This window comes from Mus caroli, chromosome 17 (genome assembly GCF_900094665.2).
Source record: "Mus caroli chromosome 17, CAROLI_EIJ_v1.1, whole genome shotgun sequence".
NCBI classification, from domain to species: domain Eukaryota; kingdom Metazoa; phylum Chordata; class Mammalia; order Rodentia; family Muridae; genus Mus; species Mus caroli.
In genome coordinates this window covers 3,224,147-3,237,792 of record NC_034586.1, presented here as the reverse complement: position 1 = coordinate 3,237,792, position 13,646 = coordinate 3,224,147, and the positions used below count along the sequence as shown (strand labels likewise).

The 13,646-nt window shown below is 48.7% G+C and overlaps 1 protein-coding gene across 1 annotated transcript in view; it reads right to left on the bottom strand.

Annotated features, from left to right (window-relative positions):
- Nucleotides 1-13,646, bottom strand: part of Sytl3 (synaptotagmin like 3) — a 78,757-nt gene that overhangs the window by 30,155 nt on the left and 34,956 nt on the right. The window contains exons 6-9 of the mRNA XM_021186111.2: nucleotides 8,171-8,222; nucleotides 6,587-6,653; nucleotides 4,946-5,024; nucleotides 1,396-1,520 (exon numbers count right to left, since the gene is read on the bottom strand). Coding sequence (XP_021041770.1) covers nucleotides 1,396-1,520; nucleotides 4,946-5,024; nucleotides 6,587-6,653; nucleotides 8,171-8,222 — 323 coding nt within the window. The remainder of the gene's footprint in view (nucleotides 1-1,395; nucleotides 1,521-4,945; nucleotides 5,025-6,586; nucleotides 6,654-8,170; nucleotides 8,223-13,646) is intronic.

The following is a 13,646-nucleotide window of genomic DNA, read 5'->3' as shown; positions in this document are numbered from 1 at the left end:
TGTAAAACCGGGATGTATTTACTACCCATTTTGGAAGGGTTGACCGTCATATAAAGCTCTGTGTGCAGAGTCTAGCACACTGTAACAAATGTGATGTTTAGGGAATCTACCTGCAAGACCGGGATAGCAAGTTAAAGGCAAGTTTCTCACTGGCTGCATACAGGATTCCATGCTGGACAGACAGAGACCCCTACTGTTTTTGCTTTTATCCTTCTTGGGAGCAGGTGGAAGGCCGCAGACAGAGGCAGGTAGTGAGATATCTAGAGTAGGGGGTTCTCATCCTTTTCCGATGCTGTGACACTCAGCTGAAAGGATCCAGTTCCTTTAACACAGTTCCTCATGCTGTGGAGACCCCCCGCAACACACACACACCCATAAAATTATTCTTGTTGCTATTCCATAACTGTAATTTTGCTGCTGTTATGAATCATAGTATATGTTCGGAGATAGAGCTTTGCCAAAGGGGTCGAGGCTCACAGTTTGGGAGCCACTGCTGTAGAGTATGTTCCCAAAGGAAGAAGGTTAAGCTTACCACAGTCAAAGAAGGGGGGGCAGTCTGGGGACATCGTGGATGGAGCCTATAGCCACAGAGGAGGGGACATGGGTCCTGTAGAGCTCAACAGATCAAACATATTGGCCTGCCAACAGGTCACCTAGGTTGGATTAGAACCCAGGCACTATCTGGAGTTGGGTACACCTGCTTTTGGCATAACCCATATGGCAGAAAGCAGAGACGTGGCTTTCCTGGCGGCTCTCCTTCCCCAGCGAGCCCTCTTGCTTTCGATCACAGGGTGGGAGCGAGCTTCCCACTTGCCCGTGCATGTGCAGGGTTTGTTTGTCTTTCCACCAGAGGCCCAGGCAGAGCCTAACCAGAGGTCTTCTAATTATGAGAGGAGACTTGCGGACCCCAGGAAATGTCAGGTCAGCCTGCAGGCAAGGCTTGCTTTTGGTGTGGCACTGGAACCAGAGAGAGGCAGCCTTGGGAGCTTGGGTCAGGTTAAAGCCTACCCCTGATATGAACAATTCTCTATGGTGACCTTGAGCTGTTCATGGTGACCTTTAATAATTCTTCCTTTCCTTTTGTTCCAGGAAGAAGAGCCTCACATTGTTCCTTAGGTTGACTTCCAGTTCCTTGATTCAGCCTCCGGCATTAACCTGCCCAATAACTGGGAAGACGGGCATAAACTACTGCATCTGACTGAGGTCTTAAATTCTGTGCCTCCTTTGACCTGGTGTGCCTGAATACAGACTGTATATAATTAGGTTTTCCTGGCTGATTAAGGCTTTCTATCAAAAGAAAAGTAAATGCAGAAAAAAAAAAAAAAGAAATAGGCCAGAACACTCAGGAAAGATGGCATGAACGTGGTCAGTGGCCTCAGTGGTCTCAGCGCCTACCCTGGAAGTGACGTTGACCGCAGTGTCTGACTGGCTCCGCCTCTCCGTGTGGCCCACACACTGCCTGGGGTCCATGGCCAGAAGATGCTTCTCAGAGGTCATGTCATTCTGGGACTTGGAGAGCTCTAGGAGACAAGGGGGGACAGTCAAGAGCAACAAGCTTTGCCAAGACCAGAGGGAGCCTTTTTTGGGTTTTTTGTGGCCCCAAAAGGCCACAAAAAAGATGACTATACAAGGGTGGCAGATATGGCAGATCTGCAGAGAAGAAAGGGCTCCAGGGGTGGCAGTGCCAGAGGAGGAGGGAAGGCTGGACCCTTCCAAGGTCCACACTGCTCACGTGCTCGTGGGTAGCCATCGTCGGGGTGGGGTTGATAGAAAACCTCTCACCCAGCTCCCTGCATCCCAACCCACCTGTAGGATCAACCGCCTGTCCAGACACAAGCAGCTGGCTTTTTAGGGGTTCCTGACAGAGACTGTTGACAAACTACTTTCTCCTGTGACTATTGGAAGGCAGTAAGATTTGAGATGGCCCAAAGGTTGCTTCAGTAACTATGCCCTGGAAAGGTCACTTCAGCTTTGGATTTCTCAGTATGACAGTTTCCAGCCATTTGGCTTCTGTGGGCTATGCTGGATGGGGAATTGTCTTGGGGCACACATTAAAATGACAAAGAACAAGGTGGGGTGGACCCTAAGCAAGTGAAAGCCCCAGCTTTCAGCCAGACTCTCCCTTAAATTCTACCACCCTTCTCAAGAGGCCCCCTCAACTATCTCCATAGCTGCACTCTCTAGAGAGAAGATTTGAATTACCTATGCTATTCTAAAGTTTTTCCTTATCCGTACTACATAAGAAACAGGTGACGTTATTTTTTAACTCTGCATTTTATTCAACATTCAGTTTACTAAGATAGATCATGAATATTAAAATTACTTGTGAGATCATTCACCAACTACACCAAATCTCTGAAACCCATACCTAGGGTACAGCTCCCTCCAGCTACACTCCTCGTAGCGGTCCTTTGGGAACTCATGAGCATCACATGCTCCTGCCAGCCCCCTGTTTGCTGTCCACACATGGTTACATTGCTGGGAAGAGCTCAGACTTCTGCTGCCTGCTGCTGTACTGCTGTCTGCATCATCCACACTGTCCAGGAGAGCCTTGGAGGTCTTCCTTCCCAGACCTGCTTCTCAAGCCCAGAGTTTGCCAACCTCACTTCCTAGCTTCCCTTCTGAGAACCACACCACCCTAGCAGCCTCAAGTCTACTACCCAGAAACATCCTGCTGGCATTGGTTGATGCTAGCAACTGGAAAAGACTAGCATACAGTAGAGAGGACAGCCATCGGCAGCAGCCTGGATGTGACGGGCACAGAAGGCCATTATGTCTAGCTGTTGGTAGGAACTGTCTGTCATCTGTCTGTTCACATTATCCTATCCCGAGACTGTACCTATTTGGTCCATTACAAGGTCATGACTTAAAGTAGAGGAAAAAACTGAGAAGTTTGGAGTTCTAACAAGTAGGTTTCTACATCAGTCTAATGGGCAGAGGGGAGGGAAGGAGCAGAAAGAAACAGAATGCTCTCAAGGAGGAATCAAAGCCATCTTCCTCTGCTAAAGGTGCCTAGCGGGTGGCCATTGTGAGACGTTTATGGGTTTTACAAAGGACTGGAATTCCTCATTTCTTCCAGCTACTCTGGGCAACATTGGCAGCCAGAGGGTGCCACTCCAGGTCCTTATTCTCAAACCCTGTGGTTCCAAACCAACTTTAGCATCCTTGGTTCTCAGATCCCTCTGGCCTCTTCACAAGCCCATCCCTAAGGGCCCCTGGCACTGATCTACATTTCTCTCCACTAAGGCTATCTTCTGTACCCACTTGTGCAGGCTCGGGCAGGTGGCTTTGGATGTCTCTGTCTTTGGCTAATGACAAGCCAAGGACCAAGGCTTTGTGTTACAGTTGACTTTTTGTATTTGAGGAGAGTTGATTCCCTCACGCCATCCAAAGATCGGTTCTTGCTACCTACCCAGATAAGTCTCACCTGCTGGAGAAGCTGTGTACAGAGGACTGCATCATGCTGACCTCTGCAGTTAGGGCTATTTGTACCCAATGGGCAAGCATGCTGTGACACAGGTGTCCTGCCTCTTTGGATTTTGAAGGCTGGGGGGGATCTCAGTGTTGGGATTATTTCTGAGGGACCAATTCCATTATAGCGTTGGACAGAAATGTAAACTAGAATTCCAGAAAGAAGTCTCGCCTGTGTTAATGAATCTGCAAGGCTGACTGGCTGCTTAGAATTAGTCTGTGATTGTAGAGTTTGAATGTTGTAGGTCCAGAGCCAAATTATCTTGGGCTATCTTTGGATTCCTTAACGTACACTCATTGCCAACCTCCTTGTGTAATCTTCCATCCGTCCTGTGACTATGAGGTTAGTCCTTTTGGCATACATAAACAAACTCCTACCTTCCATTGACCCAAAGGCTAAGAATGCCATCAGATCATTTCTGAGGCCTTTAACAGATCCCCCAGTTGGCTGTCACCCACCTGTCTTCATGTCTCTGATGAATTTCAAAAGTGTTCTTGATTTATGGCTTTCCTCATGTTATTACCACTGGCTTGCATAAAGCTTTTGTCACATTTGGCTGTGGTATTTGGGGTAATTAGGGAAGCTCATCTTTGGCTCCAGAAAAAAATAAACAAAAACCAAGACCCTCTCTCTTGTTTCCTCTGAAGTGAGAGCTGTGCTTTTATTCTGATGGAGAATTCATAAAAGCCAAATTGGCTGGGGCAGGGGACTGATTTAGAGGCTGCCGTGGAACCAGCACCAGCTGTCACAGAGGGGCAAATAGACCCATGAAATTCAACAATTTCCTCCTCCTGAAAGAGACCCAGGACAGCTCACTGCTTAGCTCAAGAGTGGGGCTTTCATTTCGGCCGTCTGTGTGACAGAGCTCTCAGAATACAGACAACTCATTTAAATCAAATGGCACAGTTGGCTCTGAGCCAGCAGCAACGCACCCATCCGTAGGCAGCCACAGAAAGGGCACAGCAAATGGAAGACAAAGAAATAACAGAGAAAGAGAAATGTGTGCCCAGGGTCCATTTGGACCTGCTTTAAACACTGCCCCAAGTGTGAGAAGCAGAAACAGGTGAAAGCAGAAGAAACACCGAAAGAGATCAAGTGCCAAGGCGGGGCAATCCTGGGTTAACTGCACCGCAGATGCGGGAAGATGGGGAATTACTAACTACCACCTGCAGAAAAGCTTTCCAGGGAGAAGAACAGACAAGTAGAAGGTACTGGGTTCTGGCAGCTAGAAAGACGCTGGTTTTGGATTCCTAGCAAGGTAGTTTTGTTTCCGTCCCTCTGGAATCCTTTGTGCTGCTGAGCTGGGCAGGTTCGGGCAAAACAAGCAGGAGTCAGAGCGAGGCTGACAGACTGAAATGGAACCTGCCCTCCACAGGGAGCTAGAGGCTGCTCCATTGACCCCCGGTTGAGGCTGCCTGGGCTGACCTGCACAGGGCACGGTGGAAGAACAAATACAACCTGAGAGTTACTTACTTCTCATCTGGGTGGTGACAGACAGAAACAAGTTTTCCACAGACTTATTAAATCCTCTGAAGTGGCCAAGTTCCTGTAACTAAAATAGAAACAGGAGGCTGTGTGATTATGTCACCAGCGGTCTTTGTCCTACTGTCCCAGGCTGCCAGCCTCCAAACACTGCAGGAGTGGGAAGGCGGGCGTGGGTATATGCCTGTGTCTGGAGGGGAAAAGCCCCCAGGAAATAGGCATCCCTGGCACGCTGCCACCTTTCTCTGGGTTTTGCAGCCCCATTAAAGGATGGAGCATTATCAACATGCAGTTCACAAGATAACTACCTCTTACATGTAATGACTGACATTTCATTGGCTCAAAGATGGTACTCGGCTAATTACTCCTTCATCTTCGAGCCCTACCCAACTTCCATGTAGAAGGCATAGAATGCAGACGACATGGGGGCTGACAGTACTATAGGAACAAGGTGACCAAGCTGAACACAAAGAGTTCTCTCCCCAAAAAGGGAACATAATAAAAGGGGTAACAGTGACTTTGTCGAGGTCTCATCCATCCATCTACCCACTCACGGGCCATCCATCTCTCGGCTCACCTGCTGTCTATTCATGTGTCCACTATTTATTCATCTGCATCTATCTACTCCAACTCATCTACCCATCTGTCTACCTATCCATGCATTCATCCAATGTCCATCCATCTATCCATCTGTCCATCCATCCAGCCAGCCAGCCAGTTTCTACTTGTCTATCCACTGCCTCCTCAACACTCCATATACTCATCTATTTACCCACAAATCCATCTATCCATCTGTCTGTCCATCCATTTACCCATCAGTCTGTCTGTCCATCTGTCCACCATCCATCCAGAGATCATTTATTCATACTATCCATTTGTCCACCTTCTCACCATCCATTCATTCAACTATCTACCCACACAACAATCAGTTATCCACCCATTCACCAAAAATTTATCTTTAGAACACAATTATAGGAGAAAACAGATAGGACCAGAGACACCCCAGGGTGTCTGTGAACTTGGGAAAGAGTGAACACGTTTTTGTCTCTCAAACAAACATATATATTATCCCGTGTAAGACATAACTGATCCCTTTGATGCACAGATTGATGAAGATAACCAAAGCCATACAATTCCATAGCATTCAGTTTCCAAGGACACACAGACACCATTCTGCACCAGGGACAAGGACAGAGAAAGATATATTTCTGCTTCTCAGGTGGAAAGCCAAGAGAACTCCCCGAGATCTCACAGCTAAGTTCTTTGGGTGGAAATGGTTCTGGTCCCCCTGGAGTCTACAAATACTAAGATATATTCTCATTCCAGCAAGCACAGCCCCCATCCCCACCCCCAACACACAACACATGCCAGATGCACACACACTTCAAGGCACAGGACAGAAGAGGCACTGAAGACAAGGATCAAGACAAGATGTCTCGGGGTACAAGCAGAAGGAGCCAGCTGAGACTGCAGATGGTCCCTGGCCACAGAAAAAAATGGAGATCACTTCTCCACCTCCAGCTCCAGCAAAGTCAGAGCTGCACACTACAAGGCTGTTGAGCCAACTCTCCAGGATCCTAGCCCGGCCTTCCTTCCCTGAGTCCCACCCAGGGACTCAGAGAGACAAGTTACCCTGCTGGAGCTGCTGCACTGGCTCTCACTGAGAGGTGGTGGTGTCGGAGGGACCACAGAGATTTTGCTGCCAAGGAGAAACACAAGAATAATGGGTTATAACTACGCAAGTCACTGGCTTACAGATTTACAAATGTTTGAGTTTATCATTCAAGCTCTTAGCTTGAATGTTTGCATCTAATATTCTTTTCTTTTAAAGAAAATAACATGGCAGCTTGGCACCTCTTCTCTGTTCACTGTGCCTGGGTTTGGGCACAAGGATGTCACCACCTTCAGCCCAGGCATGGACTTTTCCAGCACACTCTGAAGCCACTAGGGGACCTTGGCTCCCCTTGCCCGCCCGCCCCCCACCCCCAGCTGCTCTCAGACCCAGACTTTGTCTATGGAGTCCTAGTTGGACTACTGCATTCTTAGTGCTAACCACACCAGTATAAGAGGCACAATGTGAAAAGAAAAACAAAAACCCAACACTTTGAGAAAAACTGGAGGCATGAGCTGAAAGAAGTAGGAACACATGTAGGAAGGGAAAATAGGAGTGGAAAGTGGTGTGCTCGCACGCCTGTAACATCCGTGCTGGGGGGGGGGGGGTTTGTGGCAGGAAGATTGCCAGCATCCGTGGCCAGCCTGGACTACACATCAATGACCAGACCATGGAGCTACATGGCAAGACAAAGCGGAGGAGAAAGGGAGAGGAAGGAGGTTGAAGGGGGAGGAGGAGGAGGAGGAAGAAGAAAAGGAGGAGGAAGAGGAGGTGGTGGAAGAGAAAGAAGAAAAAGAGGAGGAAGAGGAGGAAGAGGAGGAGGGAGAAAAGGAGGAGGCAGAAGAGAAAGAGGAGGAAGAGGAAGGAAAGGAGGAAGACGAGGAAGAGGAAGTTCTATGTTCTAAGACTCGATAAATTTCATGAGCACCAAAAAATGTAGCACCCACGGGAACTCTCGGGGCAGTCACTAAACTCAGCAGAACGGGTGTGTGACCTGCCGCTTCAAGGCTGCCAGGGATTCAGAATTCTGTGCAAAGATGTGAACCTCTCTCAAAACACTGTTTGACAGCCAGTAGGTATTTTTAACTTCAAAAATGTATTAGGTCCACGCATTAACCAGGGAAGATGCCAGAGAAAGGAAGGAAGAGTGGAAGCGACTTCTTGGCCAGATGCACTGTCAAAGACAGTATTTTGCTCTTCACAGCATCTCGGGAGAATTTGAAGGGGAAGAATATTACATGAAACGCATGCTAGCTAGAAGACTCCTCAGGAAAACCCAGAAGCTCCTCTCAACCTTTTCCAGGAACTTTACCATTTAAAAAGTCCTGAGCTGGGCGTGGTGGCCCACGCCTTTGATCCCAGCACTTGGGAGGCAGAGGCAGCCGGATTTCTGAGTTTGAGGCCAGCCTGATCTAAAAAGTGAGTTCCAGGACAGCCAGGGCTATACAGAGAAACCTTGTCTCGAAAAGACAAAAAAAAAAAAAAAAAAAAAAAGTTATGTTCCTGAGCAGTGACCTCTGAAGGTCCAGGACTTGTGGGTTCTTTCAGGGCGTCCTCTGTGTTCCTGCTGCTGATGTGGGTGGGACACTCAGTCCTGCACTCACCTCAGCCTCTGATAAGATTGCAGGAGCTTTGCCCCAGCGGTCTCGCGTCGGCCTGGGGGAGAGACAAGCCAAGGGCAGTCAGTACCGAGAACAAACTGTAGATGACATACACCCAGGAATCCATACACTCAAATTGTTTTAATATCACTTTGAGGATGACGAAAATGCTCAAAAATCAGATGGTGGAGGCTGGGTGACATGGCTCAGCAAGTAAAGGCACTTGCCACCAAACCTGCCAACCTGAGCTTCATCCCCTCCCCCCAAATCCACATGGCACAGGGAGACAAAGACTCCCGCAAACTGTTTCTGATCTCTACACATGCACCTGGCACACACGTGCGCACACACACTATTAATAAATTTAAGGCTGGAGAAATGGCTCAGTAGTTCAGAGCACTGATTCATCTTCCAGAGGACCTGAGTTTGATTCCCATCACCCACATGGCAGCTCACAACCACCTATGACTCCAATTCCAGGCTATTCAGCACCTGCTTCTGGCCTCCGTGGGTACCCATGTGGAACATGGACTTCCCTACAGACAAATCACTCAAACACATAAAAAATAAACAGAAAAATATAGATGGTGGGATTATTACGTAACTTCCCATCCACTGGACAACCGTTGGCTTGTTAACAGCCCTGGCAGCGCCCCCGCCCCTCAATCTGTCGTGTCTGGGAATGTCTGCTTCAATTAGAAGTTGATGCTGAATGAGATTTTCTAAATCTGGGTAATTCGAAACAGTCCTTCAAGTTCCTCAGAGCCTTCCCCTAGGAAATACCGCGTAATTGAATGTATCCCTCAAAATGCCCCTTGTGACGAAGACTTAACCTAATCTCTTTAAAAAATGTAATCTCCTTAAGTCTAGTCAGAGTGACCAATGCTTTGCTAAATCAGACTGCACCAGCCACAGGAGCCCTGTTTGTTTCCTGATGTGTTAAATCCTCCCAAATAAAATTCTGCCTGACCACGGTTTGTGACTCAGGGATTCTTGGCTACCGGCATGGGGGTGGGTTAGGGTTAGGGAGGCCTGCAGCACAGCGGTAGGCTTGTAGCTCAAGGAGATGTCTAGAGCCTTTACACAACCCAATCCATCAGGCCACACGGCTCTGGGAGGTCAGGGTAGCTCTTGTGTGGTTTGGAAGATCTTAATTCACTTCATAGATGTGAGTGTCAATGCTATTTAAGGACACACAGACAGAGCTTAAGGACATAGGGGCAGAGCAAGATGTTGAGAACACCGAGAGGGAGGGGGACGCTGGGAGGGGCAGACAACATCTAGAGTTAAGCCCTGGTGTCAAGCTCCAACCCTCAAAGCAGGATACAGCCCGAGCTCCAGGTCTTTAGCTGGGCTGGCCCCAGAAGGGGCAGGAATCCTTAAAATCACAAAGGATTTTTGTCTTGTTTTGTTTTGAGACAGCGGCTTGTGTAGCCCAGGCTACCCTTGAATGCACTACATAGTCGGAAGAGGTCTTCAACTTCAAATCCTGGTGTTCCCACCTCCTAGGGCATGTACCGCTGACCCTGGTTCTATGTAGTGAGTATTCAAACCCCAGCTTCCTACATGTGAGGCAAACATTCTATTCAACTGAGTCTTATCCCAACCCAAATGTTCTGAGTCTCCATGCCTGTGCATGTTTTGGGGCTTCATAAAAGAACTCAGGACCCTAAAAGCAACCTACATGCAATACTTCTCCAGTACAAACAATAGGCCTCTCCCAAAGGCTGGAAGTTAAACTAGAAAACCCAGCAGGCAGTGCCTGGAGTCCCCAGCTGCCTGGATGGCAATGAGACAGACAACTTCACAGCAGGATGAGGGTGGGCACAGAGGCAGGGGAGAGCTAGGAAAGGGGAAGAAAGAGAGAGAAGAAAAATGGCAACATTGTATACCAGCCTGGCTGCCGGGGCACATAATGTTCTGAGCACCTACTCCATGGTCCGTTTACCTTCCCTTAGGCTCTCTTACCCGTGTGTCCTTGGATATCTGTAATACCTGGCCTAGAGGCAGGAACCCCAAGGCACTGTTGTCCCCCAACCCCAAATCTGATGCTGTCATTCTGCCACCTGAACCACAAGCCCCATAAGGTGTCCCCATGGAGTTTTTGTCTTGCCTGGGTTCCTCCACATCTGCATCCCTTGCTTTCCCTTTCTGCTTTCTTATTACCTGGTTTCCCTGGGCCATACCTGACCTCTGTCTCCGCAATTACTGTCACCTCCACCTCGTTTCTTTGGGCTACTTCCCCAGGCAGTCCCACCTCAGGATCTTTTTCTCAAACCCTCTAACCCCCAGCCTGGCTTCCATAGTGCATGTTCCTCCTGCGGCCACTGACCGTGGTCTTCTGCTGTGTGGCTAGCTCTCTGCTGCCCCCTGCTGGCTGTGGCAAGCTGAGGCCCAAGACAGAACAAGAAGTACTTCCGCTCTCCAGGGTAGGAAAGATGACTCAGTGGTTAAGAACACTTGTTGCTCCTGCAGAGGACCCAGGTTCAGTTCTCAGCACTTACATGGTGGCTCACAACCTTCTGTAACACCAAAGGATCTGATTCCATCTCCTGACTTCTGTGGGGCCCAAACATGTACGTGATACACATTCATACATGCAGGCAAAACACTCATGCACATAAAATAAAATACTTAAAAATAAAAAAGCCTCTTAGCTTACTGTTGTGTTTTATAAAAAGATAAAAATGAAAGGGGAGAATATGTTTGGTAGATGTGTGGTCAGGAATGGGGGAAGGGGGTTCCTTGGCAGGCCCATGCTGAGAGACCAGCCACAGGACAGACATATAGAATAGTTTATTCAGGGCATGGCAAGGGAAGCTGAGAGGGTAGTAGAGGCAGAGAAAGGTGGAGGTGGGGTGGGGATGGAGTAGAGGAGTAGAGGCCGTCCATGAGCACGTGGAGAGAGAGGGGGGAGGGGATGAGAAGACAGAGTGAGGGCAAGAAGGCCAGCAAGCTCGAGACAGCAGAGGGGGCAAGCAGCCCCTTCTATAGAGAGTCAGGCACACCTGCCATTGCCAGGTAACTGTGGTGCAGAGCTCAGACAAAATGCTAACACTTACAACATAAATCTGCCTCCAATCCACGTGTAGGGAAATGGGAGGCTATGCAGAACCCCAGATGCCCCTTCCCTTGTAGATCAGAACCTCCAGGGTGTGAGATCCTCAGGTGAGGGTGACTGGGTGCACCCAGGGATCTGAGGTGTGCTGCCTGGCACGGATTTTCTTCTCTCCCGTTCACTACCATTTCCCTGAGCTTTGCTTTTAGGTTTTCAAAAACACTAAATATGCTGTCATTGTTGTTGTTGAAGTTTCTAATTCCTGTAGTCCCCTGAAGAAATGTGCACAGATAACATTCCCAGGAGTTCAGAGAGAAATAGGACTGGAGAGACCTGTGTCCTGCCCAGCTGCAGGCAGGACCAGCTCCCAGACAGCCAGGGCTCCTTGTGAGACCATGTGGCTGATCATGAGGGCAGTTGGAGAATGTGCAGGCACACAGGCACACACACGCGTGTGTGCACACACACACACACAATTTTTTAAAGATTTGTTTATTTAATATATATGACTGCTCTTTCTGCATGTTCACCTGCATGCCAGAAGAAGGCATCAGATCCCACACACACACACAATTTTCAAACGTGACAGTAATAATTTCACTTTGGTGATATTACTCTTCCCATTTTCCCAAGTAAATACCCAGAACCACCCAGAATGAAACTCCGGGGCCACAGCTTCCTCTGAGGGGTAGGGAGTACCCTGCATTCCTAGACGCTTCCCACAAAGCCCACTCTGTTCTCACCTTAAAGAATAGACCCTGGGGGAAACAGAACTTCTGCAGGCAGATACAGAGAGGAAGCCACCACAGTCCTTATCTTATAAAGGGAACTTGAACCCAGGCTGGACCTCCAGGAAGTGAAGACAAAATGGAGGTAGCTGTGTAGCAGTGGAGGCAGGGCTGGGGTAAAGCTTCTAAAAGCCGAGGACAAGCAGGGGCTGCAGAGATGAGGGAATGTACGCTCTCACGGACACCTTTGTCATAGCTTTCTACGGCTAAAACATCAAACAACAACCCTCCCTCGCTTGGAGCTGTGAAAGTGACAAAGGCCACAGTGCTTTTTTGTGGCACCTTCCTCTCCAGGTTCACCTGCTGCCACTACTGTCCCCTATACTTGGTCGGGCCAGGTGAGTGTCCCTGACACACAGTGCCTAACCCGTGCTTCATACTCCCCCTAAGCATCTCTCACTGGAGCTGGGCCTTGTCTGTATCTCTCGTTCCTGTCTTTCTAGAGGTTTGTTTACAGAGACATGCTGACTGTTGTGTGCTGTTTTAACTGTCAGCTTGTCACCCGGAAGAGAATTTCAATGGCAGAATTGTCTAGATCACCAGGCTGGCCTCTGGGCACATCTCTGAGAGACTGTCTGGACTATGAATTGATGTAGGAAGAGCCAGCCCATTATGGGCAGTGACATTCCCTAGTTTGGGGCCCAGGATTGTATCTGATGGAAGAAAGCTAGGTATAAAAAGCAAGCGAACAAGGACGCATTCAATTCTCTTGACTATGGATTCGCTGCGGCCATCTGATTGAGTCTTGCCCTGACTTCCCTTCAGTGACAGACTGTGGCCTCAAATTGTGAGCCAAATGAATTCTTTCCTTGCCTAAACTGCTTTTGGCTGTTGTTACCACAGCAACAGAAATGAACCTGGACAATGAGCGACTGTCGTTATACGGCTGGTCACTCTCACACAATGGCTACTGTATAGACTTGTACTTAAGTCCCTGTGCCTTCCCCACAGGAAGCTGTATGTCTGCTCATATACGCCATTCGATTGAGAAATCTGAGGATATGACCGTCTTATTCATCTGAGCTACACAGAAGGCAGCTTTCCATGCAAGAATGGTGCTGTGAACATAGTGTTGATAGCAGCCGACGCCATCTGAATAGTAACACGAAGGCTTGTTAAGTCTGCCTGACAACTCATAGGAGGTAGCCCAAGACAAATCCAGAAGCCATGAATCTGGGGGAAAGGGGAAGAGGATGGGGGATGGGAAGGGTGGGGAGGGGAGGATGGGGGAGGATGGGGGAGGAGAAGGGTGGATGAGGATGGGGAGGGGAAGGGTTGGTGAGGATGGGGGAGGACTTTACAGACTTGGGAAGGAGAAGGAAAGGGCCAGGAGGAGAGAAACCAGGATGCGTTATGCACATCTGTAAAATTGCCAAGGGGGGTGGGGTGAGACCCTGCTTTTCGATACAAACATTGTCTTTGATACAAACATTGGATAAAAGCAGAAAATGTAAAGGCTGGTGTCTTAGTCAGGGTTTCTATTCCTGCACAAACATCATGACCAAGAAGCAAGTTGGGGAGGAAAGGGTTTATTTGGCTTACACTTCCATACTGCTGTTCATCACCAAAGGAAGTCAGGACTGGAACTCAAGCAGGTCAGAAAGCAGGAGCTGATGCAGAGGCCATGGAGGGA